Consider the following 17,418-nt stretch of genomic DNA (forward strand, 5'->3'; position numbering starts at 1 on the left):
AGCCACCTTTGTTCAGCATGTTCAGTAGAGACAAAATGAAGACTGACATTTGGAAAAGAAAGAAACGGAAACTGTGGTGGGTGAGGGGATGCCCTTTTGGTTCTCCCATTTTGATCACTAATACAGTTCAGTAGTTGCAATCTGTTATAGGACAATTCCAAAGTAACCACAGATCTACAATATTTTATAGGGGAATAATCTTTAAATTGTTGACAGAATTCTATTTGCAAGAGGCCATTCCACTTTAAAGACTGAATAACATTATGTGTGGCAGCAAGAGGAGCACAGGGTAAGCCAGAAATAATGACAATAATAATTTTTAAAAGGCAAATTGACACCCAATCCTGTTATGCTAACTCTGCCAACTAGATCAAGGCCTGAATGCTTTGAAGGCAATCCTTTGTGTGTCCAAAACTATCCTGGCTTACACAAGCGTAACATATATCATATGTACATTACCTGTATACTCCAAATGGAATCCAGCAGCCGACACACTAATATCTGACTGAAAGTTTAGGTACAAGTTGTTGGATGTGCTGTTGAGAAGTGGAGGTATTGTAGTTCCTGGGGGAAATGAAAATAGAAAAAATCATGTTAGTACAGTGAGTAATTACGCTCCTTGGATTTTGTCTTTAAATGTATGAAATCTTTCACGCACACACAAAAATCAAACATTCTCCAGTTTGTAGAATGACTCCATCTTACCACTATAAGGTAACAGTAAAATCACAGAATTATAGAATTGTGCAATCTCAAACCCACAACCCTGATATTAAGAGTCTCACGCTCCGCCGACTGAGTTATCTCAACATGATTGGTTTAACTCTATTGTATCTTCTGAAATTTTGCTATAATTACAAAAAATATATATAGCGGCAAGAGTGTTTGGCAATGGTTGGGGGCAAGCATCCAATTTCAGCAGCTCCTTTGCAAAAGGCTGCCAGTGGACCACTGGTACATATGCCATGCCCAACAATGCGACTGACCAGCATTTTTCCTTTGCCTTCCACTGCTCCAGTTACAGCAGCAGCAACAACAACAGCACCACTCAGCACCCTCTCCACCAGACCCTATCAAATTGACAGCCCTACAGGCCAGGGCTTTGCATTTTAGGTACATTAAGATACTGGATAACCACTACTGTTTGAAGCTGAACTTGGCTTCCATTCAAAAGTGGCACTCACCCACCATAGCTAATATGAGCATATGAGATCCCAAGCACAGAGAGCCATGTGTGTTGGCACAGTCAGGTAAGAAAGTGAGTGGGGGAAGGAGAAATTTAGAGCCATAAATTATGTCTCTTGCATGGCACTGGGACTCAGCTTCAAGTCCTATTTCTACTTCACACTCACTTTAATATCTGCCTGTACTAGAGCAGGAAATATAAGTTGTGGTTAGGCTTGAGCAAGAATGGAAAAAAGGGAACAAGCAGAACAAAGGTCAGAGGTACTCTGCACATGCCCACATTCTAGGGAAACACACATATATGAAAAATGGGAAGTTAACATCTAGGGATATGAGTCACAGACAGCAGATGTGGAGGACATTTGGGTGTACACATGGTCAAAGGCCATCATGAATGAAAGAGAAAGGAGTGAGGAGACAAACAACGGTATAAGAAGGAATAGAGACATGTCAGGACACAGCTGTGAATTCTCTTTGACTGTTCCTCTGCCTCTGAGTTATGAGCTGGAGAGTATGGGATCCTGGGCCGACCAATCATCATTGCCACCTTTAATCACTACTACCCTGAGAATGTAAGACGTGTTTTCTCTTCTTTATATGCTTGTGTGAAATTTTGTGCATGTATCCTTCAAATAAAACTCTTGGTGATGGACGATAACCTCATTTGTTCTGTTTGCATCATAAGCCTAGCAGCTGACCAAAAGCTGCACAGACCAGGTAAAAAGCGACAGGGAAGTTATGTAGGAACCTCTAGGTTAAAAGTCTGGTACCAAATTTAAAAGTTTCTAAAATTAAATTCTTAGAGGGGCCTTTTTAGCTCCTGGGACTCTCCACCAGTGCCCACACTAGCTGACCACTGATGATAGGACTAAGTTAGCAGGAGAAAAACAAATAAGACTGGGTATTAGTAAAGTAGAAAAAGGCTAGAGTATTGAAAATTCAGAAAGGCTACATGTTCCAGAGGACAGTAAATACTGTTGAGAGTTTGAACAGTACGCTATTTATTACTTATAGTATATCAAAGGAGTGGCCGAACCATGACTGGAACACTTCAGTAATCCAAGCTGTTCAACCAGGCATCACATTCAAAGAGGCGGCAATTCAGATCAAGCAAGAGATATGATCTTATGCCTTCCATCTACACAAGAGGACTAAGGAAGCCCTGAAGGGAAAATAGATGATGAAACAGCAGCTTGATCAACTGAACAAGCCAAAGAAATAGGTTCCTAGGGTTCTTGGGCTAGTTTGGAAGAGGAAAGGAATGAGAATAATGATATAGCTAGTAATGGGGCAAGGAAGAAGAGGATGCATTGGTGACTGTGGTTCACAGGCACATGAATGGTTTTGTATGCAGAAGAATCTTAGATTTAGACATTTCAGTGGATCCTGGATATTGTGTTATTTGTATTCAACTTCCATCCAGGTTGCATAGTACAAAATCCATTAAGAGCCAATTGTTTTTTGAAGTCTAGTATTGGTAAACAGGATCTGCTCTAGACGACAAATATTGGAAATATAATTCACACCACCCTGCACTCACAATATATGTGATGTGTAGCAGCAAATGGCAATACAATATGTTTTAATGCAGACATCAATATATTGTAGCACTGGGTAATGAAACCCCAGAAATCTGGCATGCAGCTTTGACTCTCTAACTCGTTCCAGAAGATGTATTATGTATTACATGAACCCAATTCCATATCTTTATAGCTGGCATCTTCGGAAGTGGCACAGGTTGATTGTTTATCATAAAAGGGAGTACCAGAAATGTAGTCATTCTTTCCATTCACCTGAATAGCTTCCAAGCCTCGGAGCATTGTTATCAGCACCATCATAAAAATCCAAAGAGTCCCAGTTATGCTCAGTTGCAAAACTTATAACCTGTACCTATGAAGAAGAAAAAGTTAATGGCAAAATTATGAGAGAATTCCAAATTCTACAATGTCCCCAGATTCACAACTATCATAAAAAGTATATTTTCAGCAGCTATACTTTTTGCAAGTAGTGAAGGTTTGCAATGAAAACTGGGTTCAACTAGGCATGTAAGGTGAGTACCTCGTATAACATCTAATACTGTCCTCAGTTATCTCTATTTCTTCTGACATTGTAACATCCACCTGTTCTACAAAGTACTGGTATTTGTGCTTGCTGACAGAAGTTAGCAATGCTTACCTAATAATGGTGGACACCCAAAAAGTTTTGCCCTGCATGAAAGGAGAGCTAGATGTATGGTAACAATGAGATTTCCAACTACATGTTCACTGCCAATAAATAAAGTTGGGACACGTGTATGGGTGAAGTAGTGGGAAGAAGGGGCACTTCAGTCATCCCTTGTTCAGATATTTTTCCAAATCAACCATTGTCCATGGACACTTTCACCACTAGACTAGATGACATGTCTGGAACCACCAGGAAAAGAAGAGTGGGGGGAAAAGGCAATGAGGAAGGTTAAACCATCCTCATTTTGGTCTCCAAATGCTCTCCTGTTACCAATTTGCACATCAATGGCAAACATGATTTGGAATCCTCTTTTCCTTGCTGAATGTCTGCTTCTACCCGGAGTAATGAAATTGGGCCAAGTCTCAGTAGGTAATAAACATAAAATAATAGAAACAACTTCAAATAATGGTTACACACACCCCTGGACTCTATAAGCTTTTTCTGTATAATTTTTGCATACAATTAGCCAGGCTTTTAAAAAGGAAAAAAAAAATGCAACAATGCACAAGCAACCAGGACATATGTGGTCATTCAACTCTTGAGGTGGTTCAGCATGGGCAAACTGGGCCTACACTACCAAATTATGTGTAGAAATCCATTTTGAAAAGATTCCTCCTCCATTCATACAACTAACAGACACCATAAAGGCCAACGAAGTTCTCTAAACTATGCTTATTCCTATATCCTGAGTTCTGGGATAAGGGAAAAAAAATAGTGTTTCCAGTTAATTGGGTATTTCTCACTGTTAACAAACTGGAAAAAAAATGTTAGCTTTCTGAAAATAGAGTGGGTGGGGGGGTTTGTCAGGTCTTCATATAACTTAATTACATAGAGATTCTGCTGTGTGAAATATACTGCATAAAGGAGCTGAGGATGGTCACCCCCAGTTCTAAATATGAAACTGCCTTATAATAAATCATACTATTGGCTCATATGATCTGGTACTATAATGGCAGCAGCTCTCTGGCCAGGGTACTTCACAGTCTTGATACCTGACACTTTTTTCTTTCTTTTCAGAGAAAGAAGAGATCAAAACTGGGAACTTCTTACACCCTTGTGCAAATTCATTGAAACAAACAATGTAGTTTATTGTACAAAACTCACATATACATGTACAAAACTCACATATACGTACATTAGTAATGGATATGACCTCCACTATTTTTAAGCAGAATTTGAACATGGTTTGGCATGGAGTCTACTAGTTGCAAACAGTCACTGTTGATTTTCGGATCCCTGTACCACACTTGAATCAGTGCCTGAATGAGCTTCTCCAGTCTATAGCACGGAGGCAACTTTCACATATAGCCCACAAATTCTCAATGGGATTTGCCTCCGGGGAATTCCCCCCTGCCAATCAAGTACCTGTATTTGCTACTCTGTCATGAATTTCTTCACCATTTTCAATGTGACAGGGGGCTAGGTCCTGCTGCAATATCCCAGTACCATCAGGATACCTCTTTTCCAGCTCTGGAATAATTATCTTTCATAGAACTTCAATATATTGTGGCGAGCGCATCATTCCTTCTATTGGCTGCAGGATTCCGACAGCATAATGATCAACTGACTTTTCATGTTTGTTTTGAGTACAGGATTATGAGTAAGATAGAAAACATGCTATGTTTCAATTAATTTGCACAAGGGTGTAGGGTCACCAGGTGAAAAAGAGGTCAGAACTCCTGCAGCCTTGACAGTATTTGCAGAAGAGGTAATTTTACCACTTGTAGCTAGTAAACGAATGGAAGAGTTCAAGAGTGCTCCTCTGACCTCACCTCCATGCTGACAGTTGGAGCCTGGCAGGGTTTTGGATCATGCAGCTAAAATGTCATTAGTTCCAGCACCTTAAATTACCTTTCATATATTATAGTTATAAAAACTGTTAAAATTGTTAAAATTTTAATCTTGATATACTAAAAGTAATATTTCTCAACAGGAATGTCTCTCACAGTAAAGTGCTCCAGGAAAAAGGTTATATCTATTGTGACAGTTGTTAATTGCCTGGTTTGGTTTGAACTCTTCATGCCCTCAGTTCTTCCAGAGATGAGAGCCTATACTGATATCAGAAGAAAATTCTATGTGTTCTTACTTGAATTCCAGCTCCTTCAGGCACTGTGATCTTCCAAATACAATTCAGATTGTTGTCATAAGGCTCAGGATAGCCAGGAGACAAAATGGTTCCTTTGCGTTTAGTTAAAATTCCTCCACAGGGCACTGGAAACAAAGGCATAAAATGTGGGAAGAGGTTCCCCTGTATTTCATTCATCACAGCAGGGGATAGGTTGTAACAAAACCTTACAGAATTACAAATGTGATTGATCTGAACAGTTTTACAGTATGATCCTATAGTTCAAGATGGCCTCAGGAAAAGAAAACACAGCATTACACCCACCCATCCTGGCTTGGATGATATTGTAAGACTCTTAAACTGTTCTAACACATCTGATATATACACAAAATGGCTGAATCTGGCATTTGCACTCAACAGGTATCATCCACTTCTGCTAAATAATACATTCTGTAGTCATTCAGGTTCTATATGTGGACTCAATGAGAATAGGATTAAGAAATGGTAAAATGTACTGTCTATTGCAAGGCAAGGCTCTCTCCAGAGTTAGCAATGCAAGCTTAACCAGAACTACTCAGAAATTAGTCCTATTCAATGCAACAGGGCTTATTCATGGGGTTAGGGTTGCAGTGGACACTCTTGGAATGGGGGACATCCCCAAGGATCTGATACTGCTTGCTAAGGAGAAGTAAGTATGTTTGAAAGATCAGCTGTTCATTATAGTCACCCTGCTACTTAGAAGGTGTACTGAATCCCTGAGACAACTCTCTGGCTTGGGAGAGTGTAATCTACAGCCCTATAAAAGTTCGGTCTAAAGGATGAAGGAGCAAAAACACCAAGGGGAGCAGACTTGAAGAAGGGCTTGTCTCTTCCCCAAGCTGCCTCCCCATTTGCAACACCTAGCTGAGAGAAGCTAATCATTATCTGAAAGGAAATGAATCAATCAGTCCATATTTTATTTATTTACATAATCTATATGTCACATCGTCATTATAAATTTATGTTCTGAGGTTGTCTCAGCAGACTACTAAGGAAAAAAGAAGTACAACTTTTATTGATCCACTAAAAAGCTGGTAATTGTGAGAAATAAGAATGGATGAACAAATAATGTTGTTGCTGATATTATTTTCTTTGTAAATAAAACCCATGACCCAGAAATCCTAGTGAATCATTAGTGTACTTCTCCAAGTCAACAACAACAATATCAATAATAACAACAATAATAATCAGGCATAGGCAAACTCGGCCCTCCAGATGTTTTGGGACTACAATTCCAATCATCCCTGACCATGGGTCCTGCTAGCTAGGGATCATGGGAGTTGTAGGCTAAAAAACATCTGGAAGGCTGAGTTTGCCTATGCCTGAATACTACTACTACTGCTACTACTAATAATGTATGACCATCTTTCAGGGATTCTTTAGCTGTAATTCCTGCATGGGGGTGGGTTGGACTAGATGATCCTTAGAATTCTATGAAAGCATATTAATTTCCCTTACGAAACCTGGAACCATTGTTTCCCCATCTGAGAGCTCCAAGTCCTAGCATCCTTTAATAAACTGCGTATTTATTTGGGGAGGGAAGTTCATTGGATATGCTTTAAAAGCACAGTGTGGATCTGCCCTCACTTAATATAGTTTAATACACGGACTTACAACACAGCCCTAAGCATGTCTACTCAGAAGTAAAGCCTGCTGAGTTCAATGTGACTTAGGCCCAGTTTTGCTTGTATAGGTTCACAGCCTTAATATGATCTACAGCATGGAATACATAATAGCACTCTGATTAGCTAGGGCATTTTATTTTAACAGATTAGGTCTGGGGAATTTTAGCCTTTCTTGTTCAGCTTTGAACCCATTTATGATGCAGGTTTCAGTCTGAGAATTCAATCTGAAATTAAAAGGCAGTAGGGCCTGGATCTAGTGTCAAAAAGGGCTTCTTAGAGATGTAATGAGCCCTCAGGGCTTAAATAAAATATAGCCTATTTTTTTCTGTCGCAAAGCAGCTCCATTTTTTTAAAAAAGCAGACTTTGCTGGAGTCCAATGTTACTTTTGTCAAAACAGTAAAGCCCACATTTGTGTAACACACAAAATAAATAATGACAGTAATAACAGACATAAACAGAAAGAACTCATAAGGGCACCACACTGATATTTGATGCTAAACATGAATGATACTTGCGGTCAAGAAACTAGACATTCTAATATAACCACATTAGACTGTCATCTAAATACAGATATTCTGCTGGTATTATAATGGCTTGGAGAAATGATTGATGAGAAGTTTTATCAGTACCATTAGCAGCCCATGCATCACTCCGGTGGAACAACATTATCAAGTCCTTGAGCTCATTTCATTAGATACAAAAATGAGGACTTGAAGAATATGTAGAAGAAGGAAACTTATCTGAGTAATGAATGTAGGAGCTACATTTTGTAGTGCATATAACTGATAGAATCTGTCAGGGACTACATGAATAAACTAAAGGTCAGTGTCACTTAAACAGTTTAAATAATTACTGGTAAAAGCAGGAGCAGACAGAATGACTGATAGCTGATATCTGTAAGGAAACATTGAGGCAGTTGCTACAGAGCTACGGCAATTTAAAATGGTCATGGCTAGCATTTCAATTATTAACCTGATTTTCTTCAGAGCAGTTTTAAGCTCATGCATATTTATGACCTAGATTAGAAGAGTGATGTGCACTAATGAAGAGCAACTACCTTCCTTGGGTCAAATTAACTTTTGTAATTTATTTTATTTATTCAATTTATAAGCCACCCTATAACAATCGTTCTGTGGGCAGCATGCAAGTAAAATTGGCTCCAAGATTAAAATCGCATAGTCATTTTTAAAAATTCTGCAAAAAACACAAACAAGACAAATGTCCTTAAAACAGAGATGAAGATATTAAATAGCACAGCCCGAAAGAATTAAAGCAAGGGAAAGAAATGCAAAACCAAAACCAAACTAACACCATAGAGCTAAAAATAATATCAGGGCACTGCATAATAAAGCTGATGCAGATGTTTTGGGACTACAACTCCCATCAGACCCATCAAGCAGGTTGGCTGAGGCTGATGGGAGTTGTGGTCCAAACATTTGGAGTGACCAAGTTGGTAAAGAGTAGCCTAGAACATCTGGAAAAATGAAATGGTGTTTGATGCTGAAAAGACATGTAAGTATTTAAATGACCTGATGGGCCTCCTTGGGGATGGACTTCCACAACAGAGATGCTATTGCTGGAAAGTCTCTTTCTTTTGTAGCCACCCATTGTGCTTAACTTGATTAAGGCACCTGAAGAGTACCTCAGCCAATGATATCAACACATGGGTAGGTACGGATACTAAGGTCTTATGGGATGGGTTTAAATTTTAAAAATACTAAAACCAGCCTTTGAGATCATAAAAACCCTTATATAAGACCCTCCCTCCTCCCTATTGATTATCTGGTTATTTTTTAAAAAAATAAATAAATCAACTAAGAAGAATTGTCATCATGAAGAAAAAAAGCAAACTTTCAAATGTTGCATACTCATAAAAAATGAAGAGTTTAAACAGGTCAAAGCAGCTTAAGGCAGAATACAAGATACCGAGAAACTATGAGCAATGGTACAGGAATGTAGAACGAATTTGCTCTCCTATTCTTAGAAATGATGATGGAATGAACACAGTAGCAGAGTTCAGCAGTCAATATCTTAGGTATGGAGTCTCTGAAGCAGAGTTTTGAGTATGCTGGGAGCCGCGGGATGAAATGGAAGTCCTGCTGTGTGCAGAGAAGCCCACTTCCCTTGTGCATTGACACCATTAGATGTAACCCAGCAAAATCTTGGAAAATGTAAGTGCCATAGACAGGAATAATAGAGCAAAAGGGTAAACAAGTGTGTGGGTTGAATGCACTATTTAGAGGAATTGCAACGTTTCCCTGGAAATGTGTGAAAATGATGTGACATTTTCGGAATCCTGTGAGTTTAGTGATTCTGTGTAAACGGTATTTTCTAACGTAAGGGAAAAAAATATTAACATCTACAGAAAAGAAAGGGTGGGATTCCTGGTTCTCTTTAGTGATAACTTTGTATAATTCTGCATATAACAGAAGGCCAGTAAGGCATGGGGGCTGGCAACAGTACAGGAACAAATGTGTCAGTACTTGATACAATACTTCATTAGACTTCAACTAGACCTTTACAAAAATACAACTTTTAACTACTCACCAACACATGTAGGAAGGGAATCATTCCACTGTGCCAACGCATTGGGCACTGTGTCACATCTAATTGCTATTGATCCATAGAGTATGTAACCTGGATTACACTCAAAAAGAACCAATGAACCAACCGCAAACTCATTTCCAATTCTTTTCCCAAATCGTGGCTCCGGCACTGAACTGCACTGGGTTGCACTTGTTCTTGGAACCGCTAGAAACCCACAAGAAATGGAATGTACTGATTCATAGTGCAAAAATATTTGTTTAGCCTGCACAAACATTTAAAATACATTTAAAATTAGGGCTTTTTAAAAAATCACTTTGATGCAGTTCCTGATTGAGTGTATATATCTATTTTATCTTATAAAACAAGGCCTATACTTATAAACGTTAAGTAAAACAACAGTTCTGATTAGATAAAAGAGCTGTCCCTATGAGCCCTTTGAAAAATGACGCTGGGACTGTACTGTACATTAGTTGGATAAAGAACAAACAAACTGTGATGCATTATTGAACTAATATATGAAGTTCATATTGTTGTGATGGATAGATATTTAAATCTATTGGCTATGGTTTTATGAATATGTGATCTGTTTGTCAGATCAGTATTCAAATTTTATAAAAGACTGAATTACAGTAGCAAATGTTGACGTGCAGTCATTTTAAGTGCCTGTGCCATAACATGGTAAATAAAGTAAATGAAGTGAAATGACTTAATAATTAATAGCAAAATTATTGATTTAGCTCAGGGTAATACACTGTCTAAATTCACAATGATACTGAAATATGTATTTGAGTGGCAGGCAAGGTTGAATATGAATAGATCAGATTATAAGCAAAATGGAAAAGGGGAATTTCCCAGTCTCACTTCAAGTTTGCAAACCCTTAATAGCTTTTCTACAGATTTTCTACAGATTTAAGTTTCATGAATGGTTATGTCTTCTTAAACATGCTATAACCACAGGGATTCAAAATACATAAGGAAATATGATATATCCAGTGCTTTTTTCCTTAAAAAAATGTTTATGGGTACTCTCATTTTGACCCAAGAAAATCACCATTTTATAGTTCAAATTGGGAAAAATAAATACAGTAAATGGACAAAAGTACAAAGATTCACAAAATGTTTAGGGGTATGCGTACCACTGTGCACCCCCAGAAAAAAGCACTGGATATATCAACCAGATAGTATTTTCTGTATCAATATTTTATACTTCTTAATCTCTGTTGTGTTGGATATAGTTTCAAACTGACTGGAGTTGGGGGTTTAAAAATGTGTGTGTGTTTTAAAGAAAGGTCTTAGAAATGAAAGGAAATGTGAAAGACTAGCACAAAGGTTTAAGTGAAGCATATTTGAAGCACTCATGTTTCATACCTTGATAAACAAAGTGAAATCCTTTAGCTGTTATGGGTCCAACGGAAGTAAACCGGATGGTAATCTGGTTCCCTGAGCTCAAGGGAAGGGATTCTCCTATTCAAGACAACAAGCATTGTATCTCAGCAACACGTTGGTGGTTTTTTTTTTTTTTTGCCAATAATCCTAAAATACTGTTTGCATTACATCTGGCAAACATGTTATTTAAAATCCTAATCTCAGTGTTAGGGTCCTTTTGGTCTAACTTAATATTATGTCAGGTTCATATTGATTGACCTAGACATAAAGTATCACAGTTGATTAGTTACATTTTACAAGTGGTGTTTCGGAGAGGGGATATTTTGCTAACACAGGGCACTCCTCTATTCATCTTTTTAGCAAAGATATCAGTGGCTTAAGCATGTATATCCAATATTTTTCTCACTTCTGAGGAATGATTACATGTGGCTTGAATCATACAGAAACACCTCCATTCAACTGATCTCATTGTAATTTATTTGTATAAGAAAATACTTTGGAATTTTAACCCACCCACATTAAGAAAAAAAATCAATATCAACCATCTATCCACCAGAATATCTGGCACAAATCTTTATCCAGCAAACAAGGAATGCATGGTTGTTCTATGGTGATATACCTGAATGAGATCCTGAAAGAGAAGATAATAAAGACGACTGTTGAGTTGGGCCATCATATACCTCAACCACGTCATGGAGTGATGTCTGGAAAAATACAAACTGGCCAAAAACCACTAAAGTGAAAGAGAAAAAGAAAAGTAGGAAATTAAATTGAAAGAAAGTTATTGTTCATTTTTAATACCATGCATACAGCTAAGTGATACTCTGATAGCAGTTACCATTTTCATACAATAACCTAAGTGTAATGAACCATTGTTTCTTCTGATCCAGCTGTCATGTTGGTTCTGTTGGGCAGCTTCTTATATTGATAGACATCTGCAGATCCTATGGGAGCAGGCCAGCCAATCTGTGGGGAATGAGTCTATTGGAAAGGACCACAGAAGTGCATGCAGAGAGAAGGAGGATGTCATCAAAGTACCGCTACAACCACAACTCTAACCATGGCCACCAGATTCTTTTGGAGACAAAGATTCATTTGGAGGGCCTGACCTTTGCTGTTCTGCCCAACAAGAGCCAAATGTAAACAAGAAATTAAAAAAAAAGTAAAGAAGAAGAAGTCTTTCATAGAAACATCTACCACCTCATGCCCTTAGCAAGTTGGATACAAAAGCATTAATTTATAGCTGATTAGTCTATTGGAAGTTTAATTAACTTCAGCATGATTAATGTTTTCATCAAGACTGCGCATTTGGACCCTGAATCAATTTCCAAGCCCTCTTTTATCTTAGAGTCTCACGATGAGAATGCAAGGGGTCAAACAGGAGGCGGCAGGAGAAGAAAAGAAAAATTATGTGAACCACTTTGCTAGCTGTGCTAGCTCTGACTGGTTGGGAGAAACCCCAGAACAGATTTAGGGAGAATGCAGGGATGCCAAAATTTCCATCAGCAAAAGGAAACTTCTTGCCCCATTGCACTTGAACTTGCGAGTTCAAGACAAAACTGTAGCTTCCCAGCTAGTGACAGTCACCCTTGGACTCTGTACAGAGCAGCAAAAATCTAGATAGAATGCTTGTGCATACCCCTCAATTCTCACATGTTCATTGAAGCCCCAATATGAAAGCTGAAAAAGGACTATTGATACTGGGTTTCTTTTTCTCTCCATTTTGTACATCTTCCCGCCCTGAACATCTGTTATTAGTTATTTACATGCCCAGAATATCATTGCCTCAGGGGAAGCAAGCATCAAAGACCAGCTTTACTCACAAAGTAAATAAATGGTTGCTATGATTTTTCTACACCTGTTATAATGAAAGGTTGATAAACGTTCACCTGAAGTTAGGTCCTATCCTGCAACAAGTGTTAATGCTTCCAAGCTACAACAAACAGCCTGAATTTCAAAAGTCTTTTGAACTTCATGGAGCTTTTGGAGGTGGGAGAGAAGTGTCAGCTCATGATCTTAGGACTCTGAAAGACATAGTTCTAAACTGGAAGCCGGTGTGAGCAGTTCACCATTTGGATAGACTTCTTGGGAATGTTCCTACACTGAGCAGGAATGCCATCTCCCAGGACTGGAAAATTTAGTAGATACCAGAAATTCAGGGACACTGATTTAATTTAAAAAGTCAAAAGTTCAGATTTTACAAATGAAGTGGGTGTGTGTGGTGGTGGTGGTGGGAAAATAGTTACAGAAAGAGTAATAGCAAGAATGTTATTGGTCTTAGGACTCTTTTCTGTACTCTGAAGACATGTCAGGAGTTTGTCAAAGAAACACACACACAGAGAGAGAGAACAGCCTGAGGATGATTTTATAGCTTTGTCATAGCACGCCATTTCATTCCTGAACACTTAATTAAATGCTACATATAAGAAGAGAATACTTTTGCATTATCCATGCAAAGTCTATCCCACATGTTAATATTAATATTCAAGTGTAGCATATTAATTTCCATGTAGGTTCTACAGCTCTATATACTGGACTGTATTGAAGACAACATTTTTTTGTCTAGGGTGAAGACGAGAATCTTTAGAGCACAACATATTCCCTTTTTTCTTAAAGGGTATCTTGTAAGATTAATTATAGTGAATGATAGCTTTGGTAGGTCTATAGTTGTTCCTTTTTTTACTACAAAGGCCCTTCTTCTTTGGTCTCCTATGAACCAACATAATTATAGTCATACATACACATGCTTCTCCTTTTTTCTCCTTCCCTTTCAACAATATCTTGAATAACGAGAGCGGCATTATATTTACATTGCATTGTTTGATTCTCTGTTGGAATTGTCGTGGTTTCCAAGACAATTTCCTTTCCATTATTTCTCTATTTCATTCTTATAAATATTCTACTTTGCTTGATTGCTCTCAGCCACTCAGCAGATATTTTCATCAGTTGCTGTTACAAAGCTGAATGTGGGGGGAAATCAAACTGATGAGAATCTCCCTTCAGTTTCTAAAGAGAGTTACCCTTATAATTTGATAACCTTTTCTAGCTGTCATAAGGCTCTCACAAATGGTCTCACTGGCATCATGAGAATGTGGTTCGGCTGCTCTAGATTTCAAAATACATCAGATATAAAGAAGAAATGAATGGTGAAAATCTTCCCGGTCCACAGTAGAATGCAAATGAAGAAATCAGAAGAAGCATATCATCTGCTGATGCCTTCGGTTGTGGGGACAATGTTTTCTAGGAAATATGTTACTATATTATCATCAAGGGGGATTCTGATAGAGAATAGGATGATAGGATCATATCAATGGTGCACAGTGAATTTTTTTGCAGGGGAACAGTTAGGGCCAGAGGCGCCAGCCTGCGAGGGTGATGGGGCGTGTGTGATGTTGTGCAAGGGACATTGTGGTGTCCTGCAATCACACAGGTGAGCATTGCACCTCCCTCTCTAAGTTGGGCGGAAGCTTCCCGGCTTTGGGGAGGAGGCACCAGACTTAGTACCATAATTTACTGTGAACATTTAGGGGACTAACCTAGTCCACTGACCACACACTACTGGATAATATAGCCACATCCACAGAATACATTTAGAGCACTTGGGTACCCCAGATAATCCCTAGTCTAGCCTCATGGGAAGGAGAAATCCTCCCCCTCTTTTTTTCTTGTGACAGGTAGACGACGATGATGATGATGATGATGATGATGATTTATACTCCGCCTATCTGGCTGGGTTTCCCCAGCAAAATATTAAAATACAATAACAATAACAATAGCAAGATCTGCCTGTTCCCATGTATACTCAAACGAGTCCTGCTACTTACTTTGACCCCTGCCTTGCCCTCTCCTAAGTATGGAGGCAATTACTGTATCACATATTCTAACCTATCAAACACCAACACATGAAATAATTGGGGGGGACGGGGATGACACCATATATAAAACCATCTCCGCACTATAGATCCTCCAGCCTCCCCAGTTTTATTCATTTTAGGAGAGATGGTGAAAAATACTTGTTAAGACTTCTTAACGAAGTAGCTTAAGATGATTTTTAATTATCAGAAAGGACTAAGTTGGATCTTATACAATTGCAGCATCAATTATTTGTCTCCACCACAAATAAGGACTTCTATCTCCACACTTTAGTATCACCCCCGGTTGCTCAGGTTAGTCCTTCCCAATATATATGAAGCCATGAGGAATATATATCATCACTACTGCATAGCCTGTTGATTGGTTACACTTTGCATACCAAATTCACTTCAAGGCCTCAATCTTCACAGGCTTGTATTGAATTGACCTGATGGATATGTTTGTTCATGAACACCCACAGAAACACCATTACTCTAGGAGAGATCTGTTGTTTTTCCCCCTAAGGCGAGCCTTATAAACTAAGCAAACAACTTAGAATTCAATCTTTAGCTCAGCCTACAACCAGCACAAATCAAATATTTAAAATGCCCATGAACAATTCAAATTCATAAATGCCAGTGTGTGTGGAATTTATCTCAGAGCTTATTTATTTCGTTATTTAAATATTTATAAACCCACACTTCTGTAGGAAATATAGCAAAGGGTTGTACCACATAAATACATAATACAATAATAAGAACGTCAGTAAAAACAATGAAATGTCATTCAAAAGTGTTGGCGTTTTTTAAGAAATAAAAATAAAAAGGATGAATTCCAAAGGCCTATCTGAACAGCCCAGTTTTTAAAAGGCATATAAAAGAAAGCAGGGAAGACTCCCAAGGGACTTCTATTGGCAAGGAGTTCCACAGGGTAAGGCTTGCCTCACTACATGCACAGTCTCTGGTATAGGGACATAGGGGACCACAAAAAGTGATCCGTCAGAAGATCTCAGATGTCATTTACTGTGCTGCAATAAAAACAACTTTTGTAATAGCATATGTTAAAAGTGGCACACAATATCTAAAGATCTTTTTACAATGCTTAAAGAACACTATATGAAGTCAACAGATGCCACTCAGACTGATGCTAGTGCAGATGTTATCTAGAAAGAAGCATTAGGAGTATATATATAATTATATTCCACTCTAGTTTATTCCCGCTTTCCCCTCACAGTCTTTTTTTTAAAAAAACAAAAAACACAACATTACTCTTTTAGACACATATTATGTATTTGCAGGAAACTGTGGAAACCGTAGAATGTGTGTGGGGGGGGGAATTATCCGAGATCACCCCAAAGATGTTTAATGTCTATTCATATCTTCACTGACAACAACAGCAAAGCGCGTGCTCCTTCATGGAGAGCACGTGTTGTGGTGGGGGCCGCCAGGACACTCCAAAGTTGTGGGGCGGGCTAATTGATCGTTGGCCACTGATGAGATTGGGCTTCCCTTGTTGTTGGGATGAAGTTAATGTTGCCATTTGTTGATTGACAGCCAGAAATGCTAAAACTCCTTGCACGATGCTAGGGCTTCCTCTTTTCATCCCATGCATAGGATTGCCCGTCCCCCCTCACTATATTTAGGGTTGTTCGCTTTGACCTTGCTTTGCCTGTCATGGGGTCGGTCTGCTCTTGGGGCAGGGGCCCGGTAGGAATTTTGTCCATCTGGCTGATTGGCTGGGGCCATTTGGACTTTGCCTACTGAGTAGCAAATCGTCACAACTTGTAAGGTTGGGGTTAGACATCGGTTTATGGTTTGGTTGGTTGAGGGGCATGGATTGGCTGTGCCTGCCCCTCTAATGCTGCTGCTGCAAGGGATTCCGTTAAAGGAATCGGGGGCTAACTATTGCTTGTCCACCCTGTCAAGGGGGCTCGGGCCACTGCAAGAGCTCCTGGCTGCATTTGGGGAGGGCTGAGGGCAGGTTCCCTGCTCCGTCGCTACCCCCAAATGTATTCCCCTTTTCTGACTTTCGCAGGTGTGCAGAATGCCAGTCTGTCCCCCATGGTGGGGGCAGATAGTTGCAACTAATTCCTAAGCAACCACTCACATTTTTGTATTTTAATAAAGTTGTGGCCAAAATTATGCCAAAAACCTTAAACAAAAAATTTGGTGTGATGTGTGAGTTATTGGGGTGGCCCTGGGGACCTTGACACGCAACAAGAGAGTCGGGGGAAATTATGACTGCCATGATATTATTCTCCAAAGCTAAAATACACATTGAAATGAACTCAAGTTTATTCACTGGGCATCCTTCTTTCCCTAGGTTGAAAAAACTCAAGAACACTATTTAGAGACAAGCACCTAACTATACTATATTTGCCTTTTGCTGCGTGCTGGCATCTGCATGCACAGTATGACAGAAATCGACTTGGCTGAGTGGGCTTTGATGTCTTCAACAATTGGTGATTTAGAAGCAATTTAAGGCTCTCATACACA

At 39.0% G+C, this 17,418-nt stretch overlaps 1 protein-coding gene across 5 annotated transcripts in view; it reads right to left on the reverse strand.

Annotated features, from left to right (window-relative positions):
• Positions 1–17,418, reverse strand: part of CSMD3 (CUB and Sushi multiple domains 3) — a 592,920-nt gene that overhangs the window by 101,539 nt on the left and 473,963 nt on the right. For all 5 annotated transcript variants that reach the window (XM_079984060.1, XM_079984063.1, XM_079984062.1 and 2 more), the window contains 6 exons: positions 11,691–11,804; positions 11,054–11,149; positions 9,686–9,889; positions 5,495–5,619; positions 2,979–3,075; positions 460–564 (listed from right to left, as the gene is read on the reverse strand). In XM_079984060.1, coding sequence (XP_079840186.1) covers positions 460–564; positions 2,979–3,075; positions 5,495–5,619; positions 9,686–9,889; positions 11,054–11,149; positions 11,691–11,804 — 741 coding nt within the window. The remainder of the gene's footprint in view (positions 1–459; positions 565–2,978; positions 3,076–5,494; positions 5,620–9,685; positions 9,890–11,053; positions 11,150–11,690; positions 11,805–17,418) is intronic.

The sequence above is a fragment of the Podarcis cretensis genome, assembly GCF_951804945.1.
Source record: "Podarcis cretensis genome assembly, chromosome: 7".
NCBI classification, from domain to species: Eukaryota; Metazoa; Chordata; class Lepidosauria; order Squamata; family Lacertidae; genus Podarcis; species Podarcis cretensis.